Source organism: Choloepus didactylus, chromosome 12 (assembly GCF_015220235.1).
Source record: "Choloepus didactylus isolate mChoDid1 chromosome 12, mChoDid1.pri, whole genome shotgun sequence".
Lineage (NCBI taxonomy): Eukaryota > Metazoa > Chordata > Mammalia > Pilosa > Megalonychidae > Choloepus > Choloepus didactylus.
The window spans coordinates 35,720,459-35,738,728 of record NC_051318.1 but is presented as its reverse complement, the minus strand read 5'-3'; the positions used below and the strand labels follow the sequence as shown (position 1 = coordinate 35,738,728).

At 35.7% G+C, this 18,270-nt stretch overlaps 1 protein-coding gene and 1 pseudogene across 4 annotated transcripts in view; one reads left to right on the top strand and one right to left on the bottom strand.

Annotated features, from left to right (window-relative positions):
- LOC119507423 overlaps nucleotides 1–12,027 on the bottom strand; it is a 56,777-nt pseudogene extending 44,750 nt beyond the window's left edge.
- Nucleotides 1–18,270, top strand: part of PCCA (propionyl-CoA carboxylase subunit alpha) — a 599,270-nt gene that overhangs the window by 447,083 nt on the left and 133,917 nt on the right. For 3 of the 4 annotated variants that reach the window (XR_005211057.1, XM_037799855.1, XM_037799857.1), the window contains one exon: nucleotides 12,124–12,222. The exons of the other annotated variant lie outside the window; for it this stretch is intronic. Coding sequence is in view for 2 of the 3 variants with exons in the window: in XM_037799855.1 (XP_037655783.1) it covers nucleotides 12,124–12,222 (99 nt within the window). In the remaining variant the exon portion in view is untranslated. The remainder of the gene's footprint in view (nucleotides 1–12,123; nucleotides 12,223–18,270) is intronic. 4 annotated transcript variants of the gene reach the window in all.

The following is an 18,270-nucleotide window of genomic DNA, read 5'->3' as shown; positions in this document are numbered from 1 at the left end:
ACAGTAATCAAGACATTTTGTGGTACTGTTATAAGGATTGACAAAAAAGTCAATGAAACATAACTGAGAGCCCAGAAATAGACCTATAATTAATGGTCTTTTGATTTTTTGGCAAGGCGTCCAAGCAATCCGATGGAGAAAAGAAAGTATTTCAACAAATGGTGCTGGAATAGCTATACCTACATATGGGGAAAAATGAACCTTGACCCCTATATCCTTATACCAAACTCAAAAATTAATTAGAGGTAGATTATATGCTCAAATTTTAAAACTAAATCCATAAATCCGTACTTTTAGAAGTATAGGAAAATATCTTTATGACTTGGGGGTTGGTGTAAATTTCTTAGGATACAGAAAGAAATAACCATGAAAGGGGAAAATTAAAATAGAAATCATCATAAATGAAAACATGCTCATTAATAGTCCACATTAAGAAAATGAATTGGCAAGACAGAATTGAGAGAAATAGTCACAAAATATATACCTGATGACAGGTAGTATCCAAAATATATAAAGAATACCAATAACACAATTCTTTTTGCTTCTTATTCATTCAACAAATATTTATTGTTTATTGGGCACCAAGTCTGTATCAGATACTGTGCTGGGTAATACAATGGGGAGCAAAATAGACATAGTCTCTGCCCTCATGGAGCTTTTCATCTAATTCTACAAGTAAATGTATAATTACAAACCAAGAAGGAAATACAGGTATCATGGGAACATATAACACGGGTCCTAATTCAGGCTACCCAAGGAAGTGGCAGACAGAATAGCCACTGCCAAGTTGCTAAGAGCTTGATGAACCAGAGAGACTGTGGAAGTTTCAGAATTCATGCTAAGAATTCTGATCTTTATCTTCAAACTGAGTAGAGGAAAGGGATGATGGTCATGGTGACACAATATTGTGAATGAATTAATAGCATGAAATATATATCTTAATGAGATTAAAAGGGGAAATAAATGTTAGATTGCATATATGGTAACAGAATAAAAATTTTTTAAATCTGTGTAACTGTACTACACAGATAGTGAACCCTAAATCAAAACCGTAGTACAGTTACAAAAATGTGCTATCATCAATTGTAACAAGTATTCTACACGATTGCAAGGTGTTAATAATAGGGTGAATGGTATATGGGAAATCATATGTTTTATGCATGATTGTTTTGTAAACCCACAACTTCTTTAATAAGGAAAAAAAAAGAGGAGAGGCGTGATCAGTTTTTTATTTTTAGAAGACCATTTTGGCTTTAGTGAGAAGAACCAAGTGCAAATATGTAAGAATATAGGTTGGGATACTGGTTAAAAAGTTACTGCAATAGTCCAGGTTAGAGAAGATGGTAGATTTGGCCTGAAGTGGTAGCTGTGAAGATGAGAGAGAATTTGGGAAATTTGAGAGCCTCTCCAATCATCCATTATTTCCTAAACCAGTTTTCCTGTATTCTTCTACATGGTCTCTCCTCTTCCTCTCAAAACTTTTTTCTGTGCCCTCTACATCTGCTTTGTTCATGATCAACACTCACATAAGCTTGTATTCTCAATCTTTTTTCTGAATGTTCTACCATTTTTTCACCTAATGGAAGCCTAAAGGTAAATTTGGGAGGTGGAATTGCTTTTCTCCCAATGTCATTCTAGACCACTGTTCACCTTCCTCTTTTAAAATCCCTCCTTTTTTGAAACTCGTGTATTGTTTACATCACTACCTCACCTTCTTCTGGGCAACATTCCAGTCACCCCACCTGTCCCCCTGGAAGTGAAGACTAGCTGTCAGTTCATAGTCTTGTCTGTCTAACTCAGGTACAACCGTTAGTTCCTATATTTTCTCTCCACCCACGAACCCCACTCCTGTTTTTATATCCTCTAGCCAGCTTAGATTCCTTGGCCTATCATTATAATCATTCACTTACAAATATCCTTAACTTATTCTCCCCTTTGGTTTTTCCCTCAGTCCCAAACTTAGATGCACTCAGCCTCCCACCTTTTTTATGCTGAGCATTGTTGGAGAAAATCACATACCAAAGGCAGATTCTGTCATTATATGTGCGTGATGTCTAACTTCAGCTAAGCATCCAACACTGTATACCAATTTTATATTTCTCTATTAAGCAACTCTTCTCCCTTTTCCTCAGTGACTATTTCGTATCTTTGTTGCTGTATTAATACTTCCTACTTTCCTTCCCCAGTTGATTGTTACTTCTGAATTATCCCTTCACTTCTCTCCACTACCAGTACTCTGGTTCTGACCACCATAATTTTTATTCTTATCCTCATCTTATTCATTCTGCAAGCTGTAACCAGAATGATCATTTAAAAATGTAAATCTCTCTCCAGGTGAAACTCTTTAGTGTTTTCCAGGGCTCTTTACACAGTTCAGGTGCCATTCTCCTCTACAGTTTCTGTGTTCCAGGCACACTGGTTTCTAATAAACTAAGCTCTTTCTTGCCTCAGGGATTTTTTTTTCCTCAGTAAGTTTTCTGAAACACTCTCCATCTAACCACCACCACTACACAGTATCTAACTTCTACTTACTCTTTGGATCTTAGCTAACATATCACCTCCTCAGAGAGGCCTACCTTCTATTCTGATCTAAATTAAGTTCCCTGTTTATCTTCACTCAGGAAGTCTCCTGTATTTTTTTTCCCCTCTCAATTGTACCCCCAGCATGTAGCACTGTGCCTGGTACACAACAAGTGATCCGGGATAGATAGTGTAGTTTGCGAAAAAGGTGCGAGTCTAAGTAAGGTTGATGAGATATCTGGTCATTAGGGTTAATGCTGCTGAGTAGTAAAGAATAATGAGAATTTGAAAGAGTGTATTAAAATTGCTGAAGAGGATTTGTGATCTTTCAGAGTATAGTTTTAATAGCCAGATTGTAGAAGGTTATGGGGATAAGTATGTAGGCAGAAAATAGGTACAAAGCATTTGTTGTAGAACCTATCAGCAAAAAAGAGAGAAATAGTTCGGTAGAGGATCTGGTGGGTCAAATACATGTCCTATTAAAATATGGGAGTCCTGTACATGCTTGAAAGCAGACAGCAAGTAGCTAGTGCAAACTGAAAGATGGAAAATGCTGAAGTTAAAAGGGATGAGTTAAGAAGCAGAGAAGTTATGATATATGAGTAAAGATAAAAAGATGGTTGATGATGCAGGGAAATAAGAGGACTTACATTTCATGGCTTCAATTTTGGTGAAGTTAAGAGGGGAGGTCATCTGCCAAGAGTGTGGGTCAGTATTAATATGATAATTAATGTAAATTTGGTACACTTGAGACCTTCATCTATTTAAACTAAGGACATAATTCTAAAATCTTTACATTTGTTAGCATATCCAAATAGAGAAGTTAAGTCTTTGGATGGTTTTAAAATATAGAGTTTTAAAATAATTTAAAATATTATGGTGTTTTCATAGTGATAAAATATTTTCACAATTATGTCTGCCTTGAAAGGTGTGGAATTTTACTTGAGCCCTAGGATGTTATGTCATTTGTCACTTCACTTTTGATCTGTTTTCTTTTTATCCTCACACTGAATTTGACTTAATTTGAAAGCTCTTATAGTCTGTTAAAGAAGTGATCTTAGAAATTCCCAGCACCCAGACAGAGGTGCTTGAGCAAAACAAAAATCCCTTCCTAATATTGGAAATTGCCATATCAAAAATTAACTTCTAAATACATCTTAAATAAAAGGTCTTTTCAACCATGAAAACCATAGAATTTCAGCACTAGAAGAGATCTTCAGTATTGCTGGTTCAGATCCCTCATTTTCAGATGAGGAAGTAAGCCAAAAAAGAGAGATTTCTGAAATACATTATAATATTGGATGTTGTACATGAAATCAGTAAGTCTACCACCAGAGAAATTAAAATAAGTATTGACTTGCTAACTAAAATACACACAGTTTTAAAAGAACAGCTATTATTATTTATTATTTATTATGTGCCTACTATGTGAAAGTTAACAGTAGCTATTGATTTCATGTTATAAAAAGAAATTAGCACATTTATACTTCTCTCTACTTATTTTTTTCATATATAATATATGTATACATGACACAATTTTAAAAGTACAAGTGGGTTTACAGTGACAAGTGAGCCTCCCTTCCATCCCTGATCTTCAGCCATTCTTCTTCTCTTAATGCATTTGTCCAGAAGGAGTCTATGCATTTCAAAACACATGTATAGTTTTCATTATTATTATCATTATTATTATTTTTGCAGATGACAGCATGCTACATACACTAGTCTGTATATTCTTGGGGTTAGTTTCATATCAGTATGTATAAAGAAGCCTCAGAGTTTTAAGAAAGGGTGCTAAGTTCTCATAAGCTAGAGAAAATAAATTTATGTGATATACTATAAGGGCAACTTGGCTGGGTATAAAATGTTGGGGCCACATTTTCTTTCCCTTAGTACTTAGATCACATTGCTCTGTCATGTTCTATATCAGCATTGCTCTTGAGAAATTAGGCTGATCTAAATTTTTTTTGTACATGATTTCTTATTTCTGCCTGAATACTCATTAATACTCACATGACTCTTTAGCCTTAAATTTCAATAAACCTCATCAATTTACAAATTCAAGTCTTTATTTAGTTTGAAAAGTTTTATCCTGTCATATCTTTGGATTTCCATTTAGTCTTTTTGCTTTGTAAGCATTTATGAAGAAGACAATTGTGTATTCTTTGAATCAAATTTCTCTCTCCTCTATATCTATTGTCTTCCCTGTAAATTGTTTTTATATTGTTGGATTTTAACATTCTATTTATTATTTTTTTAATTAAAGTTGTAGCTTACAGGGAAATCATGCGGAAAATACAATTAGCATATAACCCTCCTGATACACACAGTTTTCCCTATTATTAACATTTTGCATTAATGTGATTCCTTTATTACAATTGATGAAACAATATTATTGTAATTATACTATAACTATAGCCCATAGTTTACGTTGGTGCTAACTGTTGTGCTGTACAGTCCTATGGTTTTTAAAAATTTTATTCTAGTTACATATATACAGTCTAAAATTCCCTTTAACCACATTCTAATATATAATTCAGTAGAGCTAATTAATTACATTCACGATGTTATGCTACCATTGCTACCATCCATTACTACCACCATCCATCTCCCCAAACAGAAACTCTGTACCAATTAAGGATTAACTCCCCATTTCCTACCCCTGCCATGGTTCCATTCTGCGTTATATTATTTCTTCAAGCCTATTCTCCATGTCCTTTGTTATTAGTCACAGTTACTCTATTTTTGGTTGCTTCTTAATGTGGCTTTTATCTATAATTTTTCTCTTCAATTTTTCCTGAGTTCTACCAGCTTGATTTTCATTTCCTTCTGTTGTCATATAATCTTTTCTTTGAATCTTTTTTTTTCTAAATTGAACTCATTTTTTTAAAGAAGGGTCACATTTCCTACAGTTGCCTTTGAGACGTTGGAGAATTATTTATCTGAACTCTTCCCTTGTTTCCTTGAGTAATTCTTCTAGTGTTTTATGCTTTCAATTTACCCTTTTGCTTTATAAATATGTATTTTGCAAATTATGTGCAAAGATCCATTTATTAGTTATTTTCTAATTATTCTTTATGTTGTAATAGGGTGGGGAGTTGGATTATAAGCATGGGCAACTCACAACTTCCCCTTGAGCTTGTTACCTCAGTACTCTCTCACTAAATCTGTTACTTCCTTTGCCCTGGTTTTTGGCATTGAAAAGGTAGGGTGGTTCTTTATGTCAGATTCTCAGTATTGAAATAATGAAATGCCACCTTTGCTCTACATCTGCTCCTTTAACCACCCTTGGCTGAAGAACTAGGTGTAAACAGTATACATGTTTGTTCAAAAATTCTTCAATTCTCTCTATACCCACCTTTAAACTGTGTTAAACCTTGCTAAAAAGAGACAATTCCTACCTTTCCTATGGCTTATAAATAAGTCTAGATTTCACTTATCTGTTGATAGCATCAACAGAATCATTGCGTCTGCTGTTGAGAATTATGTATTTGGGGTAAATCTGTTTACTGCTTGAAATCTGAGAAAACATTTGATGGCTTTAAGCACGTTCCCTTCTATCATTTAAAATTTGCAGGAATGCTTCATAGTTTATGATCTGTAGTTACGATAGTTCATGTATACAGGACACAATTTTAAAAGTACAGTGGGTTTACAGTGAAAGTAAGCCTCCTTGCTTCCGTTAGATAGTGACATTTGCAGATGTGTACACATACTTTTGTGTATGAGGAAAATGTGATTCCTTTATTTTCTATTATTTGTAATCTTCCTTATAAGCTCTCCTACCTTTAGAAGGCATCTTTGGTGTCCCACAGATACCTGAAGTTCCAGGGATCGACCAGGTTATACACAAACTGCTCATCATCTCAGAATTTAGAAATAACATTACAACTCATGAATAGATGTGACTGCTGTAAGAGCTTACAATCTTGGAACCTTTACCATAAGCCTTCCCCTGATAACCCATGCTCTCAGATTCAGTTCTCAGACTTTGCACATTATAGTTAGTCCATATTAGTGAGGTGTTACAATGTTTGACTTTTCGGTTCTGACTTATTTCACTCAACATACTGACCTCAAGGTCCATTCACCTAGTTGCATACCTCACAAGTTCATTTCTTCTTGCCACCACTCAGTATTCCATTGTATGCATACACCACAGTTCACCCTTTCGTTTATCGGTTGATGTACCCTTAGGTCACCTCCATCCATTGCGAATCATGAATACTGCCACCATAAACACCAGTGTTCAATGTTCAAGGCCTTTGTTACAATTACTGGAAGCATCTTACAATGTTACCATTAACTTGCAATATTGACATTCATTTGTTCTCCCTCATGTAAAAACATTCTTATATTTGTACATTTAATCAACATCATTGACCACTTTAGGTTTTGCTAAGTTATATACAATCCTAGTCATTATCTTCTATCTTCCTTATGGTGTCATACATGCCCCTAGCCTTCCACTTTCAACCATCCTCAACACTTATCTTTGCTCTGAGTACTTACAGTATTGGGCTACCGTCACACAGTATTATGCTATCCATTTCTGGTTCTATACAATCAATCCTATTGAACCTTATATATTCCTTCAGCACCAAATGTCCATTTTCTAACTTCTTTCTATCTCCTGACAACCTGTATTCTCAACTTTAACTCTCAAATTTCACTCAACAGTGTTAGTTTATATTAGTGAGTCCATAGAGTATCCATCCTTTTGTTTCTGGTAATTTCACTCAACCTAATATCTACTGTCTACCATTTTGTGTTTTGGATTTTATACATCATACCTTATTTTTATTTTCTTTCTCTCTCTCTTTTTTACTCTTACAGATGGTCTTCATTTCTACGCTCTTCTCCAAAACTCTTTCTCCTGTCTTCCTATCTGTTTGTCTGAAAATATTTTAAACTCTCCCTCAGTTTTGAAGGACAGTTTTGCCAAATATAGAATTCTTGGCTGGCAGTTTTTCTCTTTCGGTATCTTAAATATATCATCCCACTGCCTTCTCGCCTCCATGGTTTCTACTGAGAAATCTGCACAGTCTTATCGAGCTTCCTTTGTATGTGATGGATTGTATTTCTCTTGCTGCTTTCAATATTCTCTCTTTGTTTTTGACATTTGATAATCTGATTATTATGTGTCTTGGAGAAGTTCTGTTTGGATCAGTTCTGTTTGGGGTACGCTGCACTTCTTGGATCTGCAGTTTTATGTCTTTCATAAGAGATTGGAAATTTTCAGTGATTATTTCCTCCATTATGGCTTCTGCCCCCTTTTCCTTCTCTTCTCCTTCTGGGACACCCATGACACATATACTAATGTACTTCCTGTTCTCATTCAATTCCCTGAGACCCTTCTCATATTTTTCCATTCTTTTTTTATGTAGGATTTCAGATGTCTTATTCTCTAGTTCCTGAAACCTTTCTTCTGCCTCTTCAAATCTGCTGTTGTATGTCTCCATTGTGTTTTTCATCTCTTGTATTGTGCCTTTCATTCCCATAAGTTCTGCCAATTGTTTTTTCAGACTTTTAAGTTCTTCCTTATGTTCACCCAATGTCTTCTTTTATCCTTCCTTCCTTTTGCCATATCTTCCATCAACTCTTTGATTTGATTTTTAAATTGATTTAGCATATTTGTTTGAAGATCTTTAATTAGTTGTTTCAGATCTTGTATCTCATTTGAAGTGTAAGTTTGTTCCTTTGGCTGGACCATATCTTTTTTTTTTCTAGTATGATTCATAATTTTTTGTTGTCTAGGCATCTGGTTTCCTTGATCACACCAATCAGATTTTCCCAGACCAGACAGGCCCAGGTCTCAGGAAGAGGGTGAATCAGTATCAGGTTTCCCTGAGGATGAGGCCTAGCAAGTTGTCAGACTTTCCTGTGAGGCCTCTAGATACTGTGCTTTTCCTATCCTGTCTAGCTGGTGATACTTGTCAGCCCATAGCTCCCCACCAGTGTAAAGAGGTGGTTTGCCTTTAATTCCCAGTAGACCCTGTCCCTGCCAGGGACTGAGAGTGTCAGAAGCCAAGCTTAAGCTGTTTCTGCCTGAATCCCCACCCCCACCCAGGCCCTAGGGTCTGAGTTCTCTGAAGGAGGACTGGCCTTGAACTGGGCCCCACCTTCCCCTTTTCTTAGGGAAGATATGCTCTTTAGGGATTTCTCTCTTACACTTGATTTCTTCCTTTGACTCTCTATCTTTAAATCCACCCTTGCCACTGACAGTTGAAAATGCCTGAGCACTGACAATTGAAAATGCCTGAGGCTTTCTCTAATGAGCTACTTAGACTGAGAGTAAAAAAAAAAGGAAAAGGGAAAGAAATCCCCTTTTCAGAGCCAGTCCGTAGCCCCCACCCTATTACCAATGACGAACTAGAGTTGGTGCCCAGTTCTGTGCCCCTTTTCTTGGGACACTGCCCTTTTCCAGTTTTCTGAGCTCAGCTGATTCCAAAAGCCTCTGTTTTTATTTATTTATTTATTTTTTCTGTCAGCCTCACCTCCTCTCTGATGGGAGGAACCCCTGGGTTCCTTTCCTGCCTGCTCCAGGTTTATCTGTGCTGGTAGCTTGTATTCAGTAGTCCACATTTGTTAATTAAAATAGCAGTTTGAGCTTGGTTGAGCTACCTTGCCTTCCTCCTACTAGACTGCTTCTTTTTCCCACAGGGAAGTCTTCCAACTCAGCCTGCTGTGCCAGTGGGGGAGGGGCACCAGCTCCACAGTTTGGGGAGCTTTACTTACAATTCTTATGCTGTGATCTCAGCTATTCCACCCTTTCCAGACTGGTGTATGATATTTGTCAGGTCACAGATGTCCCCCAACAATTGTTCCAGATTATTTACTAGTTGTGCCTGGCTATATGCTAGTTTTTCCAAAGGACTAACTAAATTCCACACCTCCCTATGCCACCATCTTGCCCTGCCTCTACTTCTCATTTCTTTTATTTTTGAGATATTTATTAATGAGATATAATTAATATACTGTACAATTCATCCATTTAAAATGTACTTTTCAGTGCTTTTTAGTATGTGCAAAGAATTGTACAGCCATCACCACAGTCAATTTTAGAACATTTTTATCACCTCATAAGGAAACTGCTGACCCCTTTGCCATTAATCCCTCTACCATCCCATCTGAAGGCACCACTAATCTACTTTCTATCTTTGTGGATTTGCCTGTTGCGGATATTGCATATAAATGGAATCATATAATATGTTTTCCTTTATGAATGGCATCTTTCAGTTAGCATATTCTCAAGGTTCATCCTTGTTGTAGCATGTATCAATACCTCATTCCTTTTTATAGCTAAATAATATTCCACTATATGGATTTACCACGTTTTATTTATCCATTCATCAGTTACTGGACATTCTGCTTGTTTCTAATTTTTGGCTATTATGAATAATGCTGCCGTGAACATTTGTGTACAAGTTTTTGTGTGGGCATATATTCTCATTTCTCTGAGGTGTATACTTAGCAGTGCAATTGCTGAACCATATTGCAACTATGTTTAACCATTTGAGGTCTGCCAAACTATTTTGCAAAGTGGTTGCACCATTTTACATTCCCAACAGCTGAATATGGGGATTCCAGTTTCCCCACATCTTCCCTAACATGTTTTATTATCTTTTTGTTGTAGCCAGCCCAGTGGTATATAGTGATACTTATTGTGCCTATTATTATTTTGCTTCATTCCTCTAACATTTTTAAATGGGAAGCTTAATTTTATTTGAATTTATGCATTTTCCAATTCTTTCCAAAAGAGAATTTGAAGCAGCCTGTAGAACAGATAGAGTAAATAGAAAATCTATATGAGAGATGGAAGACGCAAATAAATTTACATCAACTTTATTTTTAACAGAATTGAATTATCTCAAGTTGTAATAAATTGGTTCCTCCTCCAACATGACTTGAGTGAAGTGGATTTTTTCCTCATTTCCTCCTCCCCCTGTTGTGTCATGAGGCCATGCCCTATAAATAGGTATTACAGATTCATTTTGTCAGCCCTGTTGGTTATAAATTAATACCAAATAAAAATTTTAAGTGATTATCATTCATAATCTTTCCTTAAAGCTTCCAAATTTGTAAATTGATTTTCTGAATTTCTTTTTGTAATGAATAGAACAAAACTTTAAAAATTGATCTGTTTTACCCTATTAAATTTAAAAGTAATTTCAATGCAAGTATTGTTTTCAATTTTAAAAGGTATTTTTAGCACCTAATAAATATTAGCGAATATCTATAGAGAAACTTTTTTTAGAAATTTTTCATTATTTAGGGGAATATTTCAATTGGGGGGTTACATGGTATAATTTTAAGGTGCATTAGCACTGCTTTAATGAAAGCTACTCTTCTTTGCTTCTCAGATCTGTACTGTGTAGTGTTTTTATAGTAAATAATTTATGAGATAGTACGACTATTTGACCTTATGTTTTAAACTCCTTTATTAGCAGTAAAACCATTAGTGAAAGGAGGGAGGCATAAAAATATTCAAACCTACATGACAGGAATTTTGGTAGAGACTAATTAAATATTTATGTAATATTTATAGCACCCTATCGGATAGTTATTTTTTCCTATATTATAGTTTGGAAACTGAAGCTCAGACAGGTTAAATAACTCTAGCTTAGTAAATAACTGCAACTTGGGAAAACAGCAATGTCAATTAAGATTCAAGTTGGTGTGATTGCAAAGCCAGTGTTCTTTCTCCCTAATTACTGAATTATATTGTATTTATAAGGAGGCATCTGAATCTGGAAACATAAATGAATATGTAGTATATATCCTAATGATATTATTTCACGTAGCCAATAACTTTGCCCACAAGGTAGCCAACATTTTTGTTTCTAGACTTTATGGTTATACTCTAGGGGAAAAAAATACGTGTGTGTGTGTGTATGTATGTATGTATCAGTAAGTATATATCCAAATATATGTACATAAAAGTATATGTATATTAACTAGTATAAGTCTATGTCTTTTTATTTTAATGAGTGAATATATTTTAAGATAATTTGTGATTTAATATCTGTTTTAAAAGATCATGGGCTTATTACATCTCGTGATGCAATTAGTTGTTTACGACTGACAAAAATATGACAGAACTTAGTAAAGTTGGAATGGACTTTTCATATTCAACACCAAAGAATTTTGCCTAACTAAAGCTTCTCTTTAATTACAACAATGCATAGTCTGTCATTAAAATTAACACAGAAAAAGTTCTTCTTTGGTCCTTGGAGAGATATTATATGCAAGCCTTGTTGTGTGGGTTGCAAAATGTCACAGGAATTTATATGCATTACTTGTCTAATTGCAGTAAATGTAGCATATCCAGATAGGTTTAAAGTTAGATGTCTATTTGTTACTTACTGAAAATCACTTGAAACCTCGGTACCCACAGGCAGCTGTTCGCAGGTCCTTCACCTCTCCCCAGAGATGACTAAGAAGACTCTGTTGTTGGACCCTGTCTTTCATGGCTGGAGCAGTAAATATGACAGGTTGTTTGGGAGCCATCTGTTTAAAATGGCTGCTGCTTTGTATGCAGCAGTGAACTTGAGATCAGTTTTCTGTCTTTCTTCATGGTAACAGACTTATTTGGTGTCAAAACAGGTGGAAGTTGATGGGTCGAAACTAAATGTGACCAGTACGTGGAACCTGGCTTCACCCTTATTATCTGTCAACATTGATGGCACTCAGAGGATTATACAGGTAAATGTTCTGATGATTTATGTAAAATTCAAAATCCTTACCTGTACTTATGTGGTTGATACTCACAGATCAAGTAGGGAAAACTATATTTATCTAATACTTTTTATAGTTGAAAACATGTTTCTATTTTAGAGGATCTTGAGTTCAGTCTTAATCTGAGGAATAATTTTCTCTTTTTTTCAAGTACTACAGGAAGTGGGTATACAATACCTTGTTGTCAATAAAGCATGTTTACTTTTCTAAAAATAGTAGAAGATGAGCAGTTTGCCTTGCCATTGTGGGCTTTTAGTTGTAAAATATGTCTGACTGTTAACCTTCCTTTTCTGCATTGAAACTGTATAGCATATAGATCAGCAGAGACAGGAACCATTCAGGTTGACTTTCCATAGAACATTGATGCCTTTAAGAGTTCGGTAATCCTAATTTGTTAACCTTCCTTTTTCCTCCAATATAAAATATCTTATGTTGTGGCGATGCCTTGAAATCTAGAGTTGATAGAATGTTCTTTGTAATCAGTGACTTCCATTTTAAAGTAGAAAACTATAAACTAGAGATTCTGCCACAATTCCTTCACTTTATTCTTTCACTTCACCTGAGGACAGAAGTTGAGGGTGCCACACACACACACAAAACCCAACAAAGATTTTGTTATACTTATGTTCAATAGAATATACTCTGAATTTCTGTGACTCAGGCATTCAAGTATTTTGGTCAGGGCAACATAGAATGACATTCTGTGGTGAGTAGAGAGAGAAACTATACAAAGTCTACTATCCAAATTTTCACTTTGTGATATTTTGAGCATCCCTCTCGGTGATGGTGAGGATTGTTTTCTTGATGGCACTTTCATGTGTAGAATTTATAATGAAATTAACCCTAGGTATATATTTTAGAATAATCTTCAAAACTATTTCCTTGGCACAGGTATGGTGTTCAGTAAATCCCTTTGCACTTTTTAAGTTCTTTGCTAAAAAAGGCATTAATCTGAGTGAAATAAATGACGACTTAAGGTTAGATCCCTTGACTCTTTGGAAGAGTCACTCCTTCAAGTTAAGTGCTTTATAATTGGAAGTAAATAAACTGTTTCAAAGAGGTAAATGGCATGCTGAAAATAAAGTTATTTACCTAAAAAAGGGTGAGGAAAGCTTTCTTTTCTTCACCAGAGTAAATTCTATTTATTTTCTATGGAGATTAGCATTCAGTGTAAACTCTTTTTCTGTCCAAAATATAATATGGCCCTCATGAAGTTACTAATTATAATGATAATAAATAACACTTATGTAGTATTCACAAGCAGTTTTAAGCACAGCATATATATTTACTCATATAATCTTCATGACCACTCTATGGTAAGTGCTATTATTGTTCCCTTTTTAAAATGAGAAAACTGAGGCTCAGAGAAAGTAAGTGACTTGCTCAAGATTATACAGTTAATAAGAGGTAGAATCAGGACTTAAATTCAAGCAGACTTGCTGGGGATCCATTCTTTTAAGCATTATATTCTGCTGAGTCAAGCTAAGTAATTTTCCTACAATTATAAAGCTAGAAAGAAGCTTAGCTGAAATTTGAACCCTAGTAATCTGACCCCAGAGTTTGTACTTTTATCCACTATACTGTAAGACTTTCCAGTTTTCCCTGTCAGTATTGTAGTCAGACTTTCACCGTCAGACTTCTTCAGGTAGTAATTATGCTTTCATGCTTTAACCAGTGATGCTCATACGTTAGTGCACTTTGTAATCAGATCAAAGGCTTGTTGAAATTCAGATTGTTGGCAAGATTCTCTTAACAATAACACGTAGCCCAAACACTATTGAAATAGTTTTTTTTTTTTCCCTTTTGGAGAAATAGAATTTAATAGAAGGCTCTACCTGACAATGTGCTTTATTTGTGTCAGATTATGCTGCCCTTAAAATAGGAAGTTAATTCTAACTCTGAGTGGTTTTAGTTCCAAAATGAGTGAGGAAGGAAAACTAAGATGATGAGGTACTAGACAGAAAGTCCATAACCAAAGTTGCTCTACTGTGTATCATTTTGTGGATGATCACTGAAGTTTTCACACCATTATAAAATCTTGGGGTTAATGCTGCCATCAGTCAGATGCAGAGTGAACTGCTTGCCGTAGGCACTTTATTCCTCTGGTACTGCCTCATTGTTTTGGGGTTTTTGTTTTTTTTTTTAATGCAATTTTATTGAGACATATTCACATACCATACAGTCATCCAAAGTGTATAATCATTTTTTCACAAGTATCATATAGCTGTGCATTCATCACCGCAATCAATGTTTGAACATTTTCATTACTCCCTCATTTTTTTATGTGACTTTTGACTGGTTGTCTTTAGGCTCCCTGGCTGATAGTCTAGGAGCAGGCAGGTCCATTCTAAGCAATCCATTGCAACACAGTTGAAATAAAGTAGGTTTTAATTGGGGGACTTTGGGGGGACAAATGTTACGTTGTTGGGATCTACCCCCACCGTTCCTAATTTAGTACATCTGGAGTAGGTCTGGATAAGTTCCAGGTAATGCTGTTGCTGCATGTCCAGTAGCCACGGTTTGAGAACCACTACTTTAAACTTTCATCATCAGAGAATAAGCTGGGGAGTAATGAGCAAAAGTGAGATAAACAGGAGCCAAACCAGTTGAAGACTTACTGATTATATTTTGTGGGTTCTGTTTTATCCTGAGGCTAATGTGAACCCATGGAAGGGTTTTAAGTTAGGAAGTGATGATGTGGACAGAATCATATTTTAGAAAGAGCAATATTTTGGTTGCATGTTTAGAGTGGATTGAAGAATGAGATTGGAGGGAAAGAGAAAAGCTAGGAGGTTATTAAAGTAAGAGAGGTAGAAATAATTTTACTTGGACAATATTAGCTGCAGCAAGGATGAAGTGTCATATTAGGAAGGGATTTGGAAGAATGATAGGAGCAATACTGGTGGCTTCATAGTGTTCTCTGTTGGTTTCTCTTTCACTTGCTCTTAAACACAGGCAAATCACAGAGATTTATTCTTAAATCCTTTTTTCTCTATACTGTCTTGCTGAGCAATATTGCTCCAAGTTTCTGGTCATCACCTCTAAGCAAAATAGCTATAAAAATTATATTACAGGGTTTTTTGTTGTTGGTATCTCTCTTTTCACTTGTTTATGGTAAACTCAGAGAACTATAGCATGGATATATCTCAGGTATTTCTCATTTATATCTTACAGTAATAAATGCTGTTCTTTTTTTCATGGATTTTTATCCATAGATTTAAACTTTTTATTATTAAATCTTTTATATACACAAAATTGTGTATTTTATATCTGTATAAAAGCTAAAGAATAACACAGTGAAACTTGTTTATCTGCCACCTAGATGAAAAAAGAAGACAATACCAGTACTGTTGACATTTCCTCTGTGTTCCTCCTTTATTAAACTCCTCTTTCTCTCCATCCCAAGAGAGTACTAATCCTCAGTTTTATTTATCATTCCCTTGCTTTTCATGTCTTTAAGCGTTATCTAAATTGTACCATATTCTATATACTCTTCCATGGGTTGCTTTTTCCCATTCAATACTATGTTTGTGAGGTTGGTCCATACTGATGCATGTAGCTGTATTTATTTTCATGCTATTTGTTATTACATCACATTAATATGCCATGATTTACTTACTCATTCTTCCTTAAATGGACATTTGTATTGTTTTCATTATTCTGTGTCACAGCCCATGAGGGCTATACCAGTCCAGAGGCCAAAGGCGGCAACGAGCATTATCTGATACATGAACTTTTATTCAGGGCTTACCGAAAGGATGAGAAGGCAGGGAGAGATCATGATGGCTCTGTCAGGCCAGGCGGGCATCGTATTCGCAGGGAAGTCGACTGCGCAATTGAAAGAGGACAGCAAGCCCGTTATTAGGGTTTAAAACAAAGACATTCCTAAAGGTGGGGAGCATAGATGCGGGAACAGGTCTTTGTGACATGGGGGGGTGGTGCAAGAAGGACTAGATTAACATTTGACAGTGGGAGGTCTGGGGTACAATGACATCTTGCTCTCACCTCCTGCCTGCTCCCTGTTTCGTGTTTTGAAGTTACATTTTAAGGTCAACTTACCCTTTTCCTCTTTACTGGCTTACAAAGACATTAGGTTAAACATTAGCTGCGTAGGTCATGCACACTGCTGTGCACCAAGGTCCATAGGCCTGTTTTGCTCAGGCCAGGGGATGCCACATTCTGCTATTGCAAACAATGCATCATGAACATTCTTCAACTACATGTTTTCTCTTGAAATAATGGTTTTTCTAGGACATATGCCTAGAAATAGAGTCGTTTGGTTGTAGGGACTTTGTATCTGTATTGGTCAGAGTTCTCCAGAGAAACAAAACCAACTGTGTGTGTGTGTGTATAGAGATTTATTATAAGGAATTGGCTCATGTGGCTGTGGGGCTGGCAAGTCCAAACTTTGAAAGGCAGGCTGCAGGCTGGAAACTTGTGACTTTAAAGTCCTTTGTCTAAATTCCCCTGGGAGAGCTGGCTGGCTGGAAATTCCAGCAAGAGCCAATACTAAAATTGAGGGAGAAAGTCTTCTGACCTCTGAAATCTTCAGTTCTGGCTTTTGGACCTTCAACTGGCTTGATGGGGAGACTCCCCACATCGCTTAGGGCAATCTTCTTTGTTGATTATAGGTGCAAGCAAATGATTATAGATGCAAATTCTATCTATGGAATACTCTCACAGTAACAAGCAGGTCAGTGCTTGCCAAAACAATTGGACACCATGACCTAGCCATTTGCACATGAAATTAACCATCACAGCATCCTTAGTCCTACCTGGTAATGTCAAATGGTTTTTTTTATGTGACTGAACTAATTTACATACCCATTAGTAGTGGTGATGATGATGATATTAATAGGAATAATAAGTTAACCTTGTATTATACTTCCTATGTCAGACAGTGTTCTAAACATTTTATGTGTATTAATTTATTTAATCCTCACAATAATACAATGAAATATGTATTAGTGTTATCTTTCATTTTACAAATGGGGAAACAGAGACTTGTGGAGGCTAAAATGCTTACCTGGACATTGTGTAGTAAGAGCCAGGTTTTGAAACCGGGAATCTGTGCCCTTAACAGTTTTGTTTCACTGCTTGTTAATGCTTGCTATTACAGATTTCTTTCATGTTTCCTGGCTGGTGGGTTTAAATTGTATCTCTTTGTGGTTTTAGTGTATATGGCCCTGATTAGTAGTGACAGTAAGCATTTTAAAAATGATTTTTATTGGCCCTTCTGTTTTCTCTTCTGCAAAATGCTTGTTCGCATCTTTTGCCCACTTTTCTGTTTGTTTGTCTGTCTTTTTGTTATTTACTCATAAAAGTTCTTCATGTGTTATGGGTCCTGATCCTTTGTTAGTTATGTGTGTTACAAATAACTTCTCCCAATTTTTAGCTTGTCTTTTTACCTTTTTAAGTTATCAAAGTGAAGTTTAAAGTCAAATTAGTGCCAGAATATTCAGTCTTTTCCTTTGTGGTTTGTGCATTTTGTATTTGTTTAATCATTCTTTCTCTACTCACAAGCTCATAAAGATACTTGCCTATATTTTCTTCTAAACCTTTTTAAGTTGTGCTTTTTCATTTAAATCCTTAATCCACCTGGGATTGATTTTTGTGTATGGTATGAGGTAGAGATCCAATTTTTTAACTAATTGTGCCAACATTACTTATTCAGCAGTCATGTGTTTCTCCCCTCTTCTTAGCTTACCACATCCTCTCACCTTTTCGGTCTCAAAATTCTTTAGAAGGCTTATTGTTTTTATAAAGTGTTCCTTAGTTGATTGAGAAGCATTTACATAGGGAAGGAATGAGAACTAAGCAGAGAAAAATAAGTTGAAGCTAGACTGTAAATGGAAGATTAAAGAGTTGCTTTCCCAGAAGCAATGGAAAAACCATTGAAACTTTTTGCAGAGCTAACCAACATCAATCAAATTCCTCTTTGGAAGGTTAATGTGTCTTTATAATAGAGGATGGGTTAAAGGGCTGAAGAAAGTAGTGGGGAGGGAGATAATTGAA